Source organism: Cydia pomonella, chromosome 13, assembly GCF_033807575.1.
Source record: "Cydia pomonella isolate Wapato2018A chromosome 13, ilCydPomo1, whole genome shotgun sequence".
Classification (NCBI taxonomy): Eukaryota; Metazoa; Arthropoda; class Insecta; order Lepidoptera; family Tortricidae; genus Cydia; species Cydia pomonella.
Window position 1 is genome coordinate 10,948,503 of NC_084715.1, and position 17,916 is coordinate 10,966,418.

Genomic DNA, 17,916 nt, shown 5'->3' on the forward strand with positions numbered 1-17,916 from the left:
GACTTTAATCCATCTTCTCAAGTGCATCTAGATAAAATGACATACTACTCGCCAATAGATGTCACCTTAGCCACTTCCAGAGCTTAGTAATATTGAACAAAGTCTACAGATGGCGTGGTAATCATATGTTATTGAGCGCCATCTATGATCTGGACACATAACGTTTGAATGCTCTTATAGAGTACTACTATTCGCTAACAGATGGCGCTAAAACCATAAATTAAAACAAAGTCACTTTTACAAACTTTTAATCATTTGAATAAATTATTTCTTTACAGTTCACACGAGTATGTATATGTTCTATTTATCGACATTTTTTAAGCACATATTTCAATTTCCTATAGACTAATGCGGCTATGCTACCATTTACAAAGTAAGTGGAGACACAAACCACGCAGAAATCTCGTAGAACAAATAATAAAATGTAGGCTAAATAACCACAGGTGACAACCGATATCACTGCAGTTAAAAACTGTAGTCGCACCAGCGTCAGGTCGTCGTAGGTAGCTGAAACAAGAATTAAGGGTAATATTATATCCCAATTATAAAGCAATAAGTGCTATAGCTACATAGGTGGCATTATCATTAATTAATTATTATCAAAGATTTATTCACTAAATGTCTGGGACCCCATGGTCCCGAGAATTTGTAAGGGCTCCTCTACACGATGGCCCAGCGTAGGCCAGTCCAAGGGACGCAGCTATGCGGTGAAATGAGATAGCAATATCACTTGCTCCCTCTAACGCATAAATGCGTCCCTAGGACTGGCCTACGCTGGGCCATCATGTAGAGGAGCCATAAGAGACAGACATAATAATAACAATTCAGCCTATATGTATACGGCCCACTGCTGGGCACAGGCATGCATGCATTGCGAGTATTTTTTTATACCACGTCGGTGGCAATCAAGCATACGGCCCGCCCGATTGTAAGCAGTCACCGTAGCCTATGGACGCCTGCAACTCGCATTTTCATCGCAGGTTTGCGTACCTTTGGCCAATGGGGACAAGTGCACTGACCGATGGGCAACTCATTTGAGCTTTCCTTTCCATTATACGAGTAACCAAGCTTTTACTAGAAAAACCCTTTCCTAACCCTTTATTTACAGATCTAAGGTATATAAGATGTAAGATTAGGCACAGTTGCTGCTATGAACCCACTTGTCCTGATTGACCTTTAACTCAACCTGACCTGACTAAATCAAAAATATTGAAAATAATATATTCTTAGCCCCGAAAACAAGGAAAACAACTGGGAAAAACAAATACCAGCCGACCACAAACGCTACCGAGCTACTTATTATAATAGTGCACCGACCGCAACGTCAATAAATCATTGTCAGCAACTCAGTAAACCCTCGATTCACACTTCCCAGGCACTAGGTGCAAGTGTACAAAGTGGCCCATTACGTTAACAGTTACCCACTCGTGAGCTACCAAATAAGCGTAAAGTAACTTACTTTGCGCTTAGTTTCTAAGGTTTTCGCAATAGTTTTCTCAGGAAAGAGTCACGACTGCGGTGATGCGAGCGGATCGCGATTGTTGGTTATCGAAAGTCGCAAGTTAGATTAGCATTGATGAAGCACTTGGTGCATGTTGATGCAAGTTAACAGATTTGTAGCACGGGCAAAAGTGGCCTTAAAAGTTTTCTTTGAAGTTCTTATATGTTCGCAAGTCTTTCTCTTATTTTACACCTGGTTAACCAAAAGAACCGTTCTATACCTACATCCGGAGATTCTTTATTAGGATAAGAAAGTGAAGATTTCCCAAAAAAATTGAACGCTTATTTTTGTGTGTATGTTTTCTGCGAAATAAAAGACGTCGAGTTCGTGACTCTTGAGTAAAAATAACAGAATTTGACAAAAGTTCAATAAATAAACGATAAACTAAGCTTTTTAGAAAACGTTCAGGTATGGACTTATATGCCTATACTTACTCATAATAATCATTAGGCAGTAGAAAACAATTCCATAGATGCAATTCGGAAGTTCCAACGCCGACCCTTTCGACACCATGCCAAATCCTTTGGAGAAACTGCGAAAAATGAAGATAAATTAAGTAGGTAGATATCTTTACAAATGTTTTTAAAACATAAAATTAATAAGGGCCGAAAATTAAAGAACGTTCATATTTTTTTATTAATATCGAATAATTTAGAAAAGAATTGCCGCCGTTTCGTATTTAACCGTAACTGCAAAAGTAGGTTAACTAATAAGCAAAAATAAATTATCAATTATCTCCGAAATGGCGTTAATTACAATAGGGGTGTCTTTAGGAAGGTTACTTAATTTAAGCTCAGAAAGTGTTCTAAATTCTTACTTGTAATAATATTGTAAAATAGAAGTCATCTTAATAAAAACCAAGGTACCTACATACATAATATATGCTAAATAAATATAACTTAATAAAGTATTAAACATTTCACTACCTACATTGTACTACGCGCATTGATATTCCTACAGATTAAACCTTAAGAAGTCTAATAACTTGCTAATAACAATATTTTAACCATCAAACCTCACCGCTTCTGCAATGAAAATAGACAAGAGATATCCATTATAATCACGATAAGCGATGATAGACATAAAGGGGAAGGTAAATTGGTGACGAAAATTGTGCGCACCCCATCCATTGAGTTATGCTCCATTGAAAGGGCTTTCAAAAATCTCCCCTAGCTGTTTGATGATCCACAAGTTGGAAAATTATTTATGGAAACAGCTTTTATGCTAGACAGAAATGCTTTCTAAAGTGGAATTTGAATCGCGTTTCGCTAGATGCGAGTCCGTTTTAAGAATTTTAGTAATTTATTTAACAACTTGGCCCATGACAAGTGATTCAGGTACAGTACACAGTGCAATTTTCGAACTAGAAGTCGTTGATTCGAAACCTGACACGAACCAATGAACTATCGGATTATTTACAACCATTTACAACGAATTTTTCGATGGATTATTCCACATTGTGTGGAAAGGGAACCAGACAATCCACAAGACAACACGAGTTTACTCTCAAGCTCACACGTTATGCGAACTGCCAAGGAGTGGAATGCCTTGCCCGAATCTGTGTTTCCGCATGAGTACAATCTGGGTCTCTTCAAGGCTAAGGTAAATAGGTATCTCATAGGTAAGCGTGCTCCACCGTAGACCGCATCATCACTTACCATCAGGTGAGATCGTGGTCAAACGCTTGCTTATCGTTATAAAAAAAAAAAACGTCGCACCTAATGGTCACGATCATATCCCGAAAAAAGAGAGCAGAGAAAAGGTTACAAAACTATGTAATAGCAGGTAGTAGAGTTACTTACTCAGACGTAAGAACTTTCGAGCAGCTGGCTTTCTCAGCGAGATCGCAATAGGCCTTGTACTCGGGGTCTGCTTCAGCGGTCATCTCCACGAACAAGGCGTACGTGGATATCAGGATGCCGACTATCGCTGCCGATATGATAGCTCTGTCTAAACCTTTTTTACCCATTTTGAAAATAGGACTGAAAAAAAACATGTTTGTAAGTTTATGTATAGATAGGTTGATAAAAAGATCGTCGGCAGTGAACCAGTACACTCAATGTACTCGTTTAATTTTATTAGTTATTCTAAATAAGATTAGCCCAGGGCCTGAACTGGAGTGACTTTCATGAAAAGAAACCACCATAAGTACCACAATCGGACCATAAGTATAGTAGGTACCTATTTAGAAAAACTTAACGAACACTTACAGAGGACAAGCACACGGATCAGTTGGCATTTTGCGAGCTTGTGCTTCAAAATTTACATTCAAACTAAGTATTTCATTTTACAGAAAACTGACGCAAAGTATCTGAACAAGCTGAAACGGCTTCTATATTTATCATCGGAATAAATTACATTATAAACATAATGAAATTGCAGCAAATGCCTTTAACTGACTGAAATTTGTCAACCATGACTCAATCAAAGTTTTATTTTAATCTTTGCAACCCATATTTGCAACCTTATTTGTCATGTATTTGTGTTGGAGACGTTGGGGGTACTTGCGTAGGTTGTATGCATCGTGTAACCAACAGAAGCATGCAGAAGTCCAGTGATTGGAGGACTTGCCAGGGCCCACCTACGCAAGTAACCCAATACACCCAAAGCATTCGGCACCGCTATATTGTATTTTTGCATGAACTAATCTCATTTGTAATTTTAATTTTAGAATTTATGTTTTGCTAATGTATCACACCTATCTATAATATAATTTGTTGCCACGAATCTAGTGTCGATACAAACCCGATAGAGTTTCACGGCGCTTTTCTGTTACTATAAATGTATTATTTTAATATAGAATAAATAAATAAATAAATAACTGCAGCAAATAAACCTTGGTTTGCAACAAATAAATGATTAAGATTAACATTATGGTAAAAGCGCGGGCCAAAGAGTAATAAATATACGACTGTCCCCCGAAAAACCGGCCAAGAGCATGTCGGGCCATGCTCAGTGTAGGTTTCCGTAGTTACCCGTCCGTCAAAATAGACTTTTTGCAAAAACTTTAAATCGGCTTGATCGATCAGGTTCGCTATAGGTAGTTTTTCTTGAAAGTTTTTACGAAGCTTTACGTTCACTTTTTTTCATATTTTTGGACCCCACGGTTCAAAAATTAGAGGGGAACAGCTATTTCCGAAAAGATTATGTTTATCAAAAAATAGTGCTTGAAAACTCTAACCGTTTTGAAATACCTGTCCAACGACACCCCACACTAGAGAGATGAAGCGAAAAAAAAAAATCATCCCCTCTTTACGTGTAGGGGAGTCGCCCTAAAAATAAATATTTTTTATACTTTTAATTTTACGACTTTGTCGGCGTAACTGATTTATTATATGTCCATGCCAAATTTCAGCTTTCTAGCACTAACAGTCTCGGAGCAAAGCCGCGGACTGACAGACAGACGGACATGGCGAAACTAAGTGTTCCTAGTTGACTACGGAACCCTAAGGGGCCCACTGATGACCAATTCGCCGGACGATATCGACCTGTCAGTTATTCGCAAAAGCTGACAATCGCACATAACAATCGCTGACAAAAGCTAACTGACAGGCCGATATCGTCCGGCGAACTGTACCCCTAGTGTAAATAAATTCGATTTTGAAACGTGACGTACGCGTTTGCGTTTAGTCTTATTTTGTATTGGATTTAGAAAGAGCGCGCCAAGCGGGACGTTTTGGAAACTCAAAATCCTATACAAAATGACACTTAACGCAAACGCGTTCGTCACGTTTCGCTGTCGAAAATATTTACACTAGAGTTTCTGGTCATCAGTGGGTCACTTAAGGATCGTGAACATTAGTAAGCTCAAAATTGTATACCCGTATGTATTAAATGCCAAGTAAATAATATTACCCAAAGCCACAGACAGCCACAGGCGGGCACCACTGTTACACACACAGCTAATGTGAAACACAATAAAAAGTAATAATTAAGCAGTGTCATATTTTTTAAAATGTACAAATTAAATATTTAACAAGAGAGAACAAAAACAAGCTTACAATAAAACTCTCTTGATGGTAAATTAAACAGAGCGTTATCAGATCCAAATTTAATTTAGATGCGAGATTAAACAGATAATAAATGTTATTTCAAAACCAATTCACACGATCTTTTATAGAATAATATGATATTAAAGGAAGGGGAACCACAAACGCATGAAATGGAATAAAAAAATCGTTTAGTCGATGGTTCTGGCCTAATGTTGCACATCAAAATGAATTGCAAGAAAAATGTTTGTAAGTAATAACAGAAAATTATACTGTTATTAAAATTGCTACACTTCTCTTTTTTTTTGTTATATCTGGTTAATTATTATTAGACAGTAGGAACATGTACAGCGGATACGAGTCACACACAAATACATATCATTTTGGAATAACCCATTCAGTCGTTTTCAATCTAGACCAGTTCTTTTGGTAATTTTTTAGTAAGTTGTTAAACCAAATAGTTAAAATATTATAGTGTGTTAAAATCTAAGGCCTTTGATAGGCCCCTAATGGTAGGTTTAAAAGAAAAAAATGTTTTCTTTGTACCGCCGACTTAATTAAGTCATAGTGACTACCCCCACCATTTTCGCGCTTGTCACCTCATTTTCTCATTTATGTTGAAAACAACATACTGAATACACCACATCCGAGATGACTTATGTCAAAATTGATTTCTATAAAACTTTTTTTGGACCAATTAACCGACTAACTATTTTGTATCTTCGTCGCAATATGGATGCTATGGTAAACAATCAAGCTGCTGATAAAGGGAATCTTAAACTAATATTTTGAATATCTTTAAAGGCTCTGATTAATCAGCGATGGCAGCATGGTTATTAAGTATGTAAGCGCGAAAGTGACGGGTATAGTGACAAGTGATAAAAATGGAACCATGCTGCCACCGCAGATTATGATTTCTGATTTTGTCTGTGGCAAAATTTGTCAAGATAATTTTTCAGTCACCATTCAGTTTCCTAACATCCGTGTAAGGGATTAAACATGAGGCCTCTACTTATTGGTATTATGATGACATACTATTGTTATTCGAGTTTAGCCAGTTAGGTATATCACGGTATCATTTGTATTAATTATGATAATGATAATTCCTAAACCTATTCATCATCGAAATCACCTCTATCTCTAAAATACTTTATAGAATCGGTGTATAGTTTTCAACTATTGTTTCACATAGGTATGGACACTTGGTAATTAATGTAAGTAGCAAGTTACCCAGTTGGGTAGTTACCCACAATTACATTGTTAGTTCGCCTTTGTTGTATTTAATTTACTCTGTAACTGTGTTTTTCGTGTTTTTATTTCTATGTACAATAAAGTATATACATACATACATACATACATACATTGTAGTACTTTTTAGGGTTCCGTATCTCAAAAGGAAAAAACGGAACCCTTTAGGATCAGTTTGTTGTCCGTCTGGCTGTCCGTCCGACCATCCGTCTCTATCTGTCAATACTCTTTTATCTCGGGAAAATATCGAGTTTAAATTAAAACCATATATTCTGCCCTCATCAGTCAGTTCTACAGTCCAGTCCCTTAAAGCTGTGAAAAATCAAAAGTGAACGCAAAAAAGATACGTCCGTTTATGCCGCAAAAAACGTATATTTCGATACTTTAAGGGGAATCAAAATTTATAGGTTACTTGCCTTCGACCTAGAACTATGGCAAGTAATACTGTCTTGTACCTATGTATATTAAAAGTATAGGGACAAATCTGAAATTTTTATTTAAAGTACGTAATCAATCATCGAGGTTAATGCAACGGTATGTACCTACTATATGGAACCCTTGAACTGTACTGTAGTGGGCGCGTCTGACTCGCACTTGCCCGGTTTTTTTTTTTATACGGACTTTAACAACTGAATTGATGCTACTATTAAAATCATTGAAGGCTGTAGTAGTTTTACTTTTTATTAGAATTGTAATGAAGATTATTAGTGGCTAGTAAGTAACTTAGAGAAAATTACTTTTTAAACCTAATAACTGGGACCTCAAAGTACCTATCTTATCTTATTTATACCTTTAAACGAATAATTCTTGGATATACCATTTATTTATTTATACATATATTAAACGGCTCTAACGATTTCGATAAAACTTGCTTTATGGGGGTTCTCGGGGGAGAAAAATCGATCTAACGAAGTCTTATTTCTGGGAAAACGCGCCTTTTTTGAGTTTTTGTATGTTTTCGAGCAAATCTCGGTCTCCTAGATATTTATTATAATATGTACTAACAGCCCGATTCGAACTTTAAGATATCTACGTCAAATATTAGGTGATAGGTCTAGATGCGATATGGATCGGATATCTCAGTGTCAAAAATGAAGTTTCTTCAAACAAAAACGTCGCTTCTGACTCTGCCATATCCGTTTCATATCGTATCTAGATCTAATATTTGACGTATCTTAAAGTTCGAATCGGGCCGTAGGTATACAGGATGATTCAGGAGACGTGAGCAGGATCAAGCCTGCATATTCGGTAAATTATCAGCAACTGTTTCGTACCAGTATTTGTGAGATTAACGTTAATTTAATTTTTACTGTTAAAAAAAAAGAGTTTTATTTTATTTACGATATTTATGGTCACCCTCTTTGTTTTATCCATAATAAGTGACAAATTGAATGTCATCGGACTCTGGTTACTTTTATAAAATCGTATCTCACTCAAGTGTGACATTTTATTTTCTTCATAATCAAAGTGCTGTCATAATGGTTAAAGAGGTTTTATCTTTGTTAATTAAGTGTTGTAGGGTGTCCATGATTGTAGATAATTAAATTTGTCCTTAAGAAAAAGTTAAATAACAGATAAAAAGCGTGATTGTTTCACTTAAATATGATGGTGAACGATTCATTAACATTTACTGATTGTGTAGGCTTAGTCCAGCTCACGTCTCATGAATCACCCTGTATATACTATTATTATGACGGACAACAATTTATAAAAAGGTAGCATATCTTATTGATTCTTAAATTATCTTAATACCCACCTATTGACATAAAAATAATAGACAAAACAAATCATACCATACATCGAACATATGACATACGATTTGACTTAACACAATGTCATTTAATACACAAATTCGCTCTTAAGAACCTAAACATTTTACTTACCTATATTTGTTATTTAATAGTTATACTATCACATAACCACAAATTCTTGCGTTTTCATTAATCCTTTCCTTTTATACCTATACAGTTACTTGTTAGTTTATCTAATACCTAACTCGTGTTTATAAATGAGTGTTGAGTGGCACAAACAAACACGCATCCTCGACGATGACGCGCGTTATACTGAGCCGCTTATCTGTCGTGCCATGTCACGCGAGTATTATAATTATATGCGAGTTAATTCATTGATTTTAAAAGCTGAATAACTATAAATAGATTTTTAAGATTTCGGATTGTTATTTGAGAGCGAATTACTGATACAACGAGGAAATGCCGCCAGCATCCTTAGTACAACGCCTCAAGGACCTATTTCAGGTTTAAGGTAGTTATAGTAATACCTATATATTGTATATCTATTATGTAAAAAAATGTATATAAAATCTAGAATGTTACTAGATCGGACATCACAAAATTCTAACTACCTACATATTCCTTAACCGCAGCTTTACTACAGTTGAGTGTGATTAAAGATAAGTAGCCGAATTTAGGCGAGGATATATATGAGCGCCGCGCCAGCGCGCCGCCGCCGCCGACAAAAAATCCACGCCGTCGCTGCGGATGCGGCGCCATCGACGTGGCATCGGCGTGACCTTGGTAGATACTACTATTTTCAGGGTCGGGAAATAGACATTTTGTGCAGTCAAGGTTGGGAACAGCGCCACTCCAATTGTTTATAGAAATCGAAAAGGTGTTTAGGTCCGTATACTTTACAAATATCGACGTTAAATAAATAAATAGATATTATAGGACATTAGTACACAAATTGACTAAGTCCCACAGTAAGCTCAATAAGGCTTGTGTTGAGGGTACTTAGACTTAGGGATTTACCCTAAGTCTAAGTACCTATATGTATACTTACGAACAATCGCGAAACATATATTGCTTCAGCACTGCCCTTCCCTCATCTACAACCCTTAACCATTCGTATGTGTCGCACCCCGGTCGTGCCATATAGAACAGAAGAAACCGTTCGAAAAATTAAATGCAAAAACATAGTCTAATTTCGGTCAGGATCCTTAATATACACTGACGAAAGCACGAGAGGTTAAAGCAACGTGGTGCAGCCCACGAAATTAATAACATTAAATGCGGCTCTGGTATCGGAAATAGGACCGGTCCTAGGGTAGTGAGAGTGAAGCGGCAGCTCCAGGTGCCAAATGGTATTGGGGCGCCAAAATTGTAACAAAAGTGTCGTGCGGGCGCAAATACGTAGCAAATGGCGGACTAGGGTGATTCCAGCTCTCAAAAATCCAGACAGACTACGGCGCAAGTAGAATCGAGCTATAGTAAACACCCCTATAATGGAACAGGCACCAGTAATGGGACAAATCCTGTAAAATAAGTATTTACCATCAGTTTTTAATGGCAACATTTAACCATAAACAAGAGCCAAAGAGCTGCTTAAGTTAAATTTTTCATTGATATTTGTTAGTTTGAAAATTAATGGCGCCATACATCCCATGACGGGAGCGAAAAACACAGTTTTAATTGGTTAATAATATTGAAACCAATTGCAGTTATTAATTACATAGAATATATAAACGACTAATTGAACATTCAACTTTTAAAGCGGTAGAAATTTTACAGGTAAGTATCGTAAATGTCCCATGATTGGTGCCGTTAACATACATGAGGTACGGAGATAATAATACGTATAGAATTATGATTATATCCGAAATCGTACCTCCTGCAGGTGCAATGGTAAAGTAAATGGTTATTTATGTCAAAGGACAACTGATTTTTTTTACCACAATGCCACCATGTACAACATTCATAAATTGTGTGCTGTTGCTGGGGCGCCTTGAAGGGGGGTCTGGCCCTCGATGAACCACATTGACCGCGTTGCGAGACCGAAACCTGAGCTGCAGGATGATTAAATTCAAAAACAACCCAATTTGACGGGGCAAAACCCTAAAGTATTATTTTTGCCTACGCAAAAAACGAAAGCTGAGTTCCTCCAAAAGCCGAAGGCGCAGAGCGTCTTTAGTTTGGCGCGCTTTTGTGTGATCCAATCCAAACGATTACAAGCGTGATGTTGCGCTTCAAGGCCCTAGAAAACTGAAGGACACGTTTCACGTATAATTCGAGGCCGAATGCCAAACCTAATTTTCAAAGAGTTATAAATAGAGATTATAGAGAAATTGATGGCGGAATAAGAAGTCTGAAGGTCGGTTTCGGGGTTCCGTAAAGATCCCAGTATACCAGCAATACATGGCATTGATACATCTTGTTTTTTTTCTCGCGAACCCGACTTTTGGCCAAACGAAAGCTCCGATCTGACGTTCCGGGCCATTCGCTCTATGCAGAGCTCTATTTTCGGCCTAGTTTTTTGAAACACAGTGATTAGCTCAGCCAACCATTCTTAAACTTGGCCTTTGGTTCGATTTCAATCCATGCTTTCCTGCTTCTGACTTTCGGCCTCGCAAGGGAATGCGCTGAGGTAGGAATGTTTGGGCTTCGATAAAGAATAATTATTGACCATTCAATGATATTATTCTTTTTTTCGGAGGATAATTTAAGTTTTTATTTATTATTTAGGTTTCTTATAATCCGTACACACTTATTATGAAAAATGAGCCGAATTTATAAAGCTTTTAATGCAAAAACCATGTTTTATCGGCAAAATTTCGATTTGTTTTTATTCCCTTGAAAAAAGTGATTTCAAAGCCAGGCTGCTGATACGCCGCCGCCGCCGACCAAATTCGACCGGCGCGCCGCCGCCGGCTAAATGTCAATCAGCGCTCATATCTAGGTGAGGACGCTTAATATACTGATACCTCAAAATGCCATTAACAGTTTCGTTGGCATAGTGAATATTCGCTTCTTCAAGAACCCTGAATATTCGCTTCTTGAAACTGTGTTTAATTTAATAAACGCTCATACCTTAAATAGAGTTCACAGACAAACTACAAAGGTTCATACAGTAATATAATAGATAAATATAGTAGTAGAGGTAAAGTTTGCCGGCCGAGTGATACCTACAGCCAGTCGAATGTAAGCGAAGTGGTTTATATAATAAGAGGCAGTACCGCAATAATTTACTACTAACTACGTACTGCCTAATATCTACTACGTTATTTTATTTACCTCTCAGCAAGTCAAATGCCTTCCTCAGGGATTTCCACAACGATCAGTCAAGCGCTGTCCCCGTCGAATTTAATTTAAGCTACGTGCAATCTAAATCATAATAACAAAATTTTTACCGACTAAAACGTAAGTCAGTCCCAGAAAGTTCTAGGTAGGGAGAGCCATTCATAACCGATAAATTTTAATCTCTGGTTACCTAAAATAACACGTTAACGTATGCAAAACGTCAATTTAATGATTATACGACGCGTATAAATTACGCGCTCCAATTATTCAGAGTCTAGCCAAAGACCAGTAAATAATAATGATGTACAGTTGCCATGAGATATTTCGTAGCGGCCAAGGTACGATTGATACGCCATCGGAAAGATTCTAAACATTCTTTACATGGAAAGTTATTAGTAACATCTTGCCAATCTTTCATTTCTGAAATTATGAATGATCTAATTTTCCTATTTACCAAATTGGGCACTCCGTTTATCTATTGTTAAATTCTTACACTTAAGACGAAATAAAGAAAAATCAAAAGTAAAACCTCCAAGTACATACAAGATTCAAGAGCTCTTTCGCGAACACAACTTAAGGCTAAGGTACGTGTTCTAAGCATGAGCGAGATGGATGTGCATGCTCGGAACCGCGGGTGTCACGTTTTTGAATTTTAATTTGTTTGCAAGTTTTAACCTTGCAAGTTGTAATATTTTTATTTAACTTTATTAAGGATAACTGACATTACAAATATTTCGTACGAAATAAGTACTCTGTAATATGGAATTTGTATGTTTGTTGTACAAAATTGTGTATGACTTGTACCAGTACGCTACCAATGAAGATTATCTTATCTTAACCCTCTTACAAATTTTCATCCCATAGCTTAAGAGGTGGGGGGGGGGGGAGGTTAAAAGTTCCAAGTTTTAGATTTTTTTCGTTGTTTGTGTACTAATACTAGCTTACATACCAAATTCTAGTTTTCAAGGACTTTAGAAAGTACCCTAAGAATTTTGATGATATCAGAGAATGAGTGAGTGAAGTTTACGTCACAAAACCCTTATTTCGTGACTAAAGTGAGTCGCTGTCGTCAGTGACGAAATCAGGCTTTTTATGTTAAATAGGTATTAACATCATATCTCGAGAATTATTTTTATCTGGTATAGTTCAAACCCAAATTATGAGGGTACAAAAAAACGATGAATTGCTTCGAGAAAAGTTAGGTAGAGCCCTTGCGCTTCGCTTGGCTCGTCTTGGTTTGGCAGATTCATTAAATAGTTAAAAAAAGTTATTTATAAGTCTTTTAAGTTTTAAAAATAAATTATTCATTAAATAATTTAAAAAGTTATTTCTAAGTCTATCAAATAACTTACAATTAGACAGTAGAAAAAGGCGTGAAATTCAAATTATCTATGGGACGATATTTTTTTTAAATTTACCGAAAAATAAAAATGTACTAAAATACATAAACTCTCAAAAATGACGCTTCATCAAAAAATAATAATTTTCTCGGGGGACTCCTTAGATTCGAATCCTGATTACTTGCCTTCCGCTCGATAGAACAAAAACACAAACATAGTCTAAAACGCACTAGATACACAAAAGCTGAAAAATTGTTTCTAACAATGCGCAATTTTATTATTAATGCAACGCATCGATTACAGTCTAAAACGCACTTGATACACTAAAGCTGAAAAATTGTTTCTAAAAATGCGCAATTTTATTATTAATGCAACGCATCGATTACTTTTTTTCACTTATAACAAATTTAGATTCAAAAACATTATATCCGCGTTCCCAAGCACGCACACCCATCATGATAGAAGAACACGAATCTAAATCTCACCATAAAGCGCTTTAAAGCAACATATTATGCCAAAAATAAAAACAACAATTATGTACCCGGACCCGGGTTGGACCCGGGTATGTCCTTAAACTACATCCACAAGAGAGGTATGGGCATTGTGAATGTCATCTCCCTTTGTGTGGTAGGGCACAGCACAGCGGATGTCATTCCAGATCTAGAGCAGAGCCCAACTGGGGAAGTACCTCCACCTCACAGAAAACCGCAGCCAAATAACACTAGACCCTACTCATAGTGTTGTGTTCCTGCCGGTGAGTAAGGTTGCCAGAGCTCAACGAGGGGGGAGGGGGTTAGGGTCGGCAACGCGCATGTAACGCCTCTGGAGTTGCAGGCTTACATAGGCTACGGATACTGCTTACCATCAGGCGGGCCGTATGCTTGTTTGCCACCGACGTAGTATAAAAAAAATGTAGATATAGCTAATCACTTTACATATAACCATTTAGATTTTGGCTTATTACAGTTAAAAAATTAACTGAAACTTAATTATAAAAATAAACTCGTAAAATAAAATAACGTATTATTTATTTTTAACCACATCTTGCATACATTTTTTTTATTTAATAGCTCTACCATAGCTCTACTATGGCTCTACTTCAAATAGTTGCTAGGTAAAAAAACAGCGCACTGTTTACGACATTGTTTTTAAAACATAACTTTATTTTGGCCCTTAAACGTATCTTAATAAGAGCTACATAAATGCTATCTACTCGTTAAAAATAGCGAAAATATCATCAACTCAAACGCGCCATCAGCAGTTTGTATTTTACGAGAGGGAAGATAGGTGTAAGTGTACGAGTGAAAAGAGTACAACCGAGGCGAGCGCCACATTGCCACAGCCGCCCTATTGTGCTTTGACGTGTTATGTTGGTATCCCTGCTTTAGTTCACCATCGCGACCGCGACGTAGCGTTGGCGTCGTGCAACACCTTTCATTGTATTGACTATTGACTGATTCTCAACATAGAGAATAATGTATAAACTTAATTTAACGTATTATTATCTTAGTTCTTGTTAAATTATAATGTAATATGTCTTAGTTTAAGTGTAATTATGTCTCCATTTACGTGAATGTGAAAGAAGACAGCCCGTCGAGTGCTACGCGGCCATTTTACTTGCAATGCGGCAACGGTGTACAATCCGCCATTGGAAACGGCCAGTGTCTTTCTCCGAGTGCAAGATTTGTATTTTGTTGAATACAGCCTAATATCGACGGATAACCATGAGTGATTCAAGTGAAGTGCGGATTTTAGTGTAGTGAAACACGGTGGTCGGGTGATTCGAATAATGTGCGAACGATGGAAAACGAAGTGAAGCAGCGCAATCAGAGAAATAGGCGACGGGAACGGGCACAGCGCATGCAAGCACAGCGAGAGAGTAAAGTTAAGGATGGGGACAGCGGCGAGGACGAGTCCCCGGCGAGAGAGAAGCCGCCTCGTCCTCCTACCAGGAGGAAAAAGTCGCGGGAGCCACTCGGAGAGGAGGACATCATCGATGGTTTCGCCATAATGGCATTTCGCACCTACGAAGATCTCGAGGTAAGTACACAAACCCGTCTGTTATCACGATGCAGCGCACGACCAGGTATAAGTCGTATTGTAGACTTATTGTGCCTGCTGATTACTGTGTCAATATAGCTTGGCCTTTCTTTCTAAACACACAAGCACTTATTAGAACACGCTTCAATACTTTACACAACCTCTGTTACAATCGATGAATGGTCATATTTGATTGTTTGTTTTATATTATTATCGCTACAGTGTTGCATTTGGCTACATTGTAGCCTACAACCTCATTATCACCTATGTAACAAATCTCGTGAAGAATCCTACAAATTTAACAAACAATTATCGTAAAGTTAAAATTACAACGATGATCGCAAATTGGACATTTAAATTGGTATTTATTTCATATTCTCATTACAAAAACAGCGCCTTGTAATCGCTTTGGACGTCGTTGCCTCGGAAGTGCATTGACCTATTGAATGAACCCTAGTGTAAAGAAAGATCAGTCGTAAGTGGATTTTTAGTGGCCTATGCTTTTTGCCATAAAAGTTAAGGTAAAGGTACTATTGGCTTTAGATATAGACACGGTAGTAGTTACATATACCCATATAATAACAGTAGATAGTAGCTGACGAGATCGTACTTCGTAGGAGCGATCTCGGCGCTCGGTGCAGCGGTCTCCCACAAAGTGTAAATTCGTCTAAGTGGCTTTCGCTCGTTTGTACTCATTTATCGCCGTCCACAACCGGCAATATGTTGAGTAGGTATGTTAGCATGTGCACAATAAAACTACATTCCGCGCTATCGTTTTAAATTATGGCGACAGGCCTGCCGTTTGTGGCTCGTTGAACGCCGTACGCGTACTAAAATGCTGGAACAGGTTCCTTTGCTCCTATTTAATTCGCCACATGCGGTTTGCTTATGCAATTTTTGCTTACAATGAACGTAAGGTAATTGTTTACAAGAAAAGGGTTTTCTGTAGAAATTACAGATCAATCCGCCAGCATATGGTCGACGACGTAAAATAATATCATTTCCTGTCCATTGTTAAGTTAAAACCCCTATAAGACGAGAGAATTATTACCTAATAAAAATTATTATTTATAAGTCATGGTCAGATAAACAATACTAATTAAAAACTTCGGCGTCGTCATACGTTTTACCTATACTTACGTCAACAAGATAAATAAAATAGCATTAGATAAAAAAATCTGATAGTCATGAACCTACTCAGTATTTTCCCACGTTAATCCTTATTTGGGTTCCGTACCTGTGTTGAATTAAAAACCAGAACCCTTAGGTCCAAAAACGGTTACATCTTGAATTCACTTGTCCTTAGGGCCTTATAGTTCTTGTCATCTACGATATCGCGTAGATTTGTCAAATCTAACCTTTAATAACATAACAATACGAGTCAAGGCACGTGAATGACACGATGTATAGGTAACAGGATCCTAAATAATTCAGTAGGTAAGTAATAAGGTTACCTTTAGGATGCTTGCTTGTCTAATGTCATAAAGTCGTTAGACACGACTTTACTGGATTTATTTTTAGGTCATGTAATACAGCATGTCTTAGAACTTGACTGTTCAGTATCAATTTGATCCCTGGGTGCGTAGCCAACATGCCAATCGTTTACGCTCCGTAGCGAATGGAACGCAACTGTCCCTGTCGCACTAATATGGAAGATTGATACAAAGACAGCGTTCTGCTGTCGTAGCGCAAGCGATTGTCACTTTGGCTAGACACCCTGGGCCACCATTTGCAAACCTTAGTGCAACGAGTTACGGTCTACCGGCGATCAGTTATACGTGTTGCTGTTAGTAGAGGTAGGTAGGTTAGGAGGCAGGTACTCTTGTCGCAATGGCAATTTACAGTAAAACCTCGATTATACGAACTAACTGGGACCGAGACTAGTTCGGATAATCGAAATGTGGGTGGGTGTTTTGCGGCGAGATCAAATAAAGACAACAGAATACCTTTTTATATAGAAACAATACCGTACTTATTAAAAATTGACGTACCAAATAAAAGTTAAAATAATGCCTGGATAAGTTCGAATAGGTCATTGAGGGTTCGGATTATCGAGGTTCTACTGTAATTGGAAGCCTAACTTGACAAGTTAGCTGACAGTTCATAATCATACTAGGTGCAATCAAATAAAGAAGTAGTTATCTGCTGCGCAAACCTTCATACAAATTTGTGAAGGTATAGGTCCATAAAGAAGCGAAGCTAATAATAACTTTGGCGACTGTACCAATGTACCTACTTACCCGCCTAAGAGCCGATTTTTTAGTCCCCAGTTAATCAGACGGATAGGATTTATTCCATTGATAACACGATTCTCAATGTGTCATTCGAATACCTTAATTCGTTAGTTATCGGACATGTTAAATAGTTACTGAAAAATAGACCCTAAAGCCCGTCATAGACGGAGCGATAATATATATGAAAATATAGCTAAGCACCACACATGACAACGATACCAAAATATATACTTATCGCTGTTTGTCTAGCACCTACATTGTGAGAGAGACGAAATATACCAAAATATATCGTAATATACCCCGAGCTATATCATGCTACATATATATATATTGGGATATTATCGCTCCGTCTGTGACGGGCTTAAGTATCAATGCACAACTTAATAAAAAGCGAATAAGTTATACGTAATATTTTTAAGTAGGTACTGAACTACTGACCAAGTATTCCTAATAAATCTAATAATTGATATTCTTAGGTAACTACCTACGTAAGCGTAAAATGAATTTATTATTGTGCAGGAGAATAATCAT

At 37.3% G+C, this 17,916-nt stretch overlaps 2 protein-coding genes across 11 annotated transcripts in view; one reads left to right on the top strand and one right to left on the bottom strand.

Moving 5' to 3' along the window:
- Window positions 1-231: 231 nt before the first annotated feature.
- LOC133524186 (vitamin K epoxide reductase complex subunit 1-like protein 1) lies at window positions 232-16,526 on the bottom strand. Of its 3 annotated transcripts, none has more exons than XM_061860066.1 (4): window positions 15,166-16,526; window positions 3,304-3,483; window positions 1,936-2,033; window positions 232-507 (listed from the first exon to the last, which is right to left on the bottom strand). In XM_061860066.1, exons 2-4 carry the CDS (start codon window positions 3,468-3,470, stop codon window positions 305-307), a joined length of 468 nt encoding a protein of 155 aa, XP_061716050.1. In that variant the 5' UTR covers window positions 3,471-3,483; window positions 15,166-16,526; the 3' UTR covers window positions 232-304. The 3 variants fall into 3 exon arrangements, with proteins under 3 accessions (XP_061716050.1, XP_061716049.1, XP_061716048.1); XM_061860065.1 differs by lacking the exon at window positions 15,166-16,526 and adding an exon at window positions 8,622-8,809; XM_061860064.1 differs by lacking the exon at window positions 15,166-16,526 and adding an exon at window positions 3,712-4,903.
- Window positions 14,494-17,916, top strand: part of LOC133524183 (fibrosin-1-like protein) — a 94,768-nt gene continuing 91,345 nt past the window's right edge. For 7 of the 8 annotated variants that reach the window (XM_061860054.1, XM_061860059.1, XM_061860058.1 and 4 more), the window contains exon 1: window positions 14,494-15,151. In XM_061860054.1, the coding sequence (XP_061716038.1) occupies window positions 14,912-15,151 (240 nt within the window). In that variant the 5' untranslated portion in view covers window positions 14,494-14,911. The remainder of the gene's footprint in view (window positions 15,152-17,916) is intronic. The other variant, XM_061860061.1, reaches the window with a different exon arrangement.

Bases quoted from the DNA above. Each gene is read 5' to 3' on its own strand.
- LOC133524186 (XM_061860064.1), bottom strand. From the start codon at position 3,740: ATGCCAACTGATCCGTGTGCTTGTCCTCT. The intron at 3,484-3,711 runs GTAAGTGTTCGT...GTTTTTTTTCAG, and splicing joins GATCCGTGTGCTTGTCCTCT to TCCTATTTTCAAAATGGGTA. The intron at 2,034-3,303 runs GTAAGTAACTCT...CATTTTTCGCAG, and splicing joins TCGAAAGTTCTTACGTCTGA to TTTCTCCAAAGGATTTGGCA.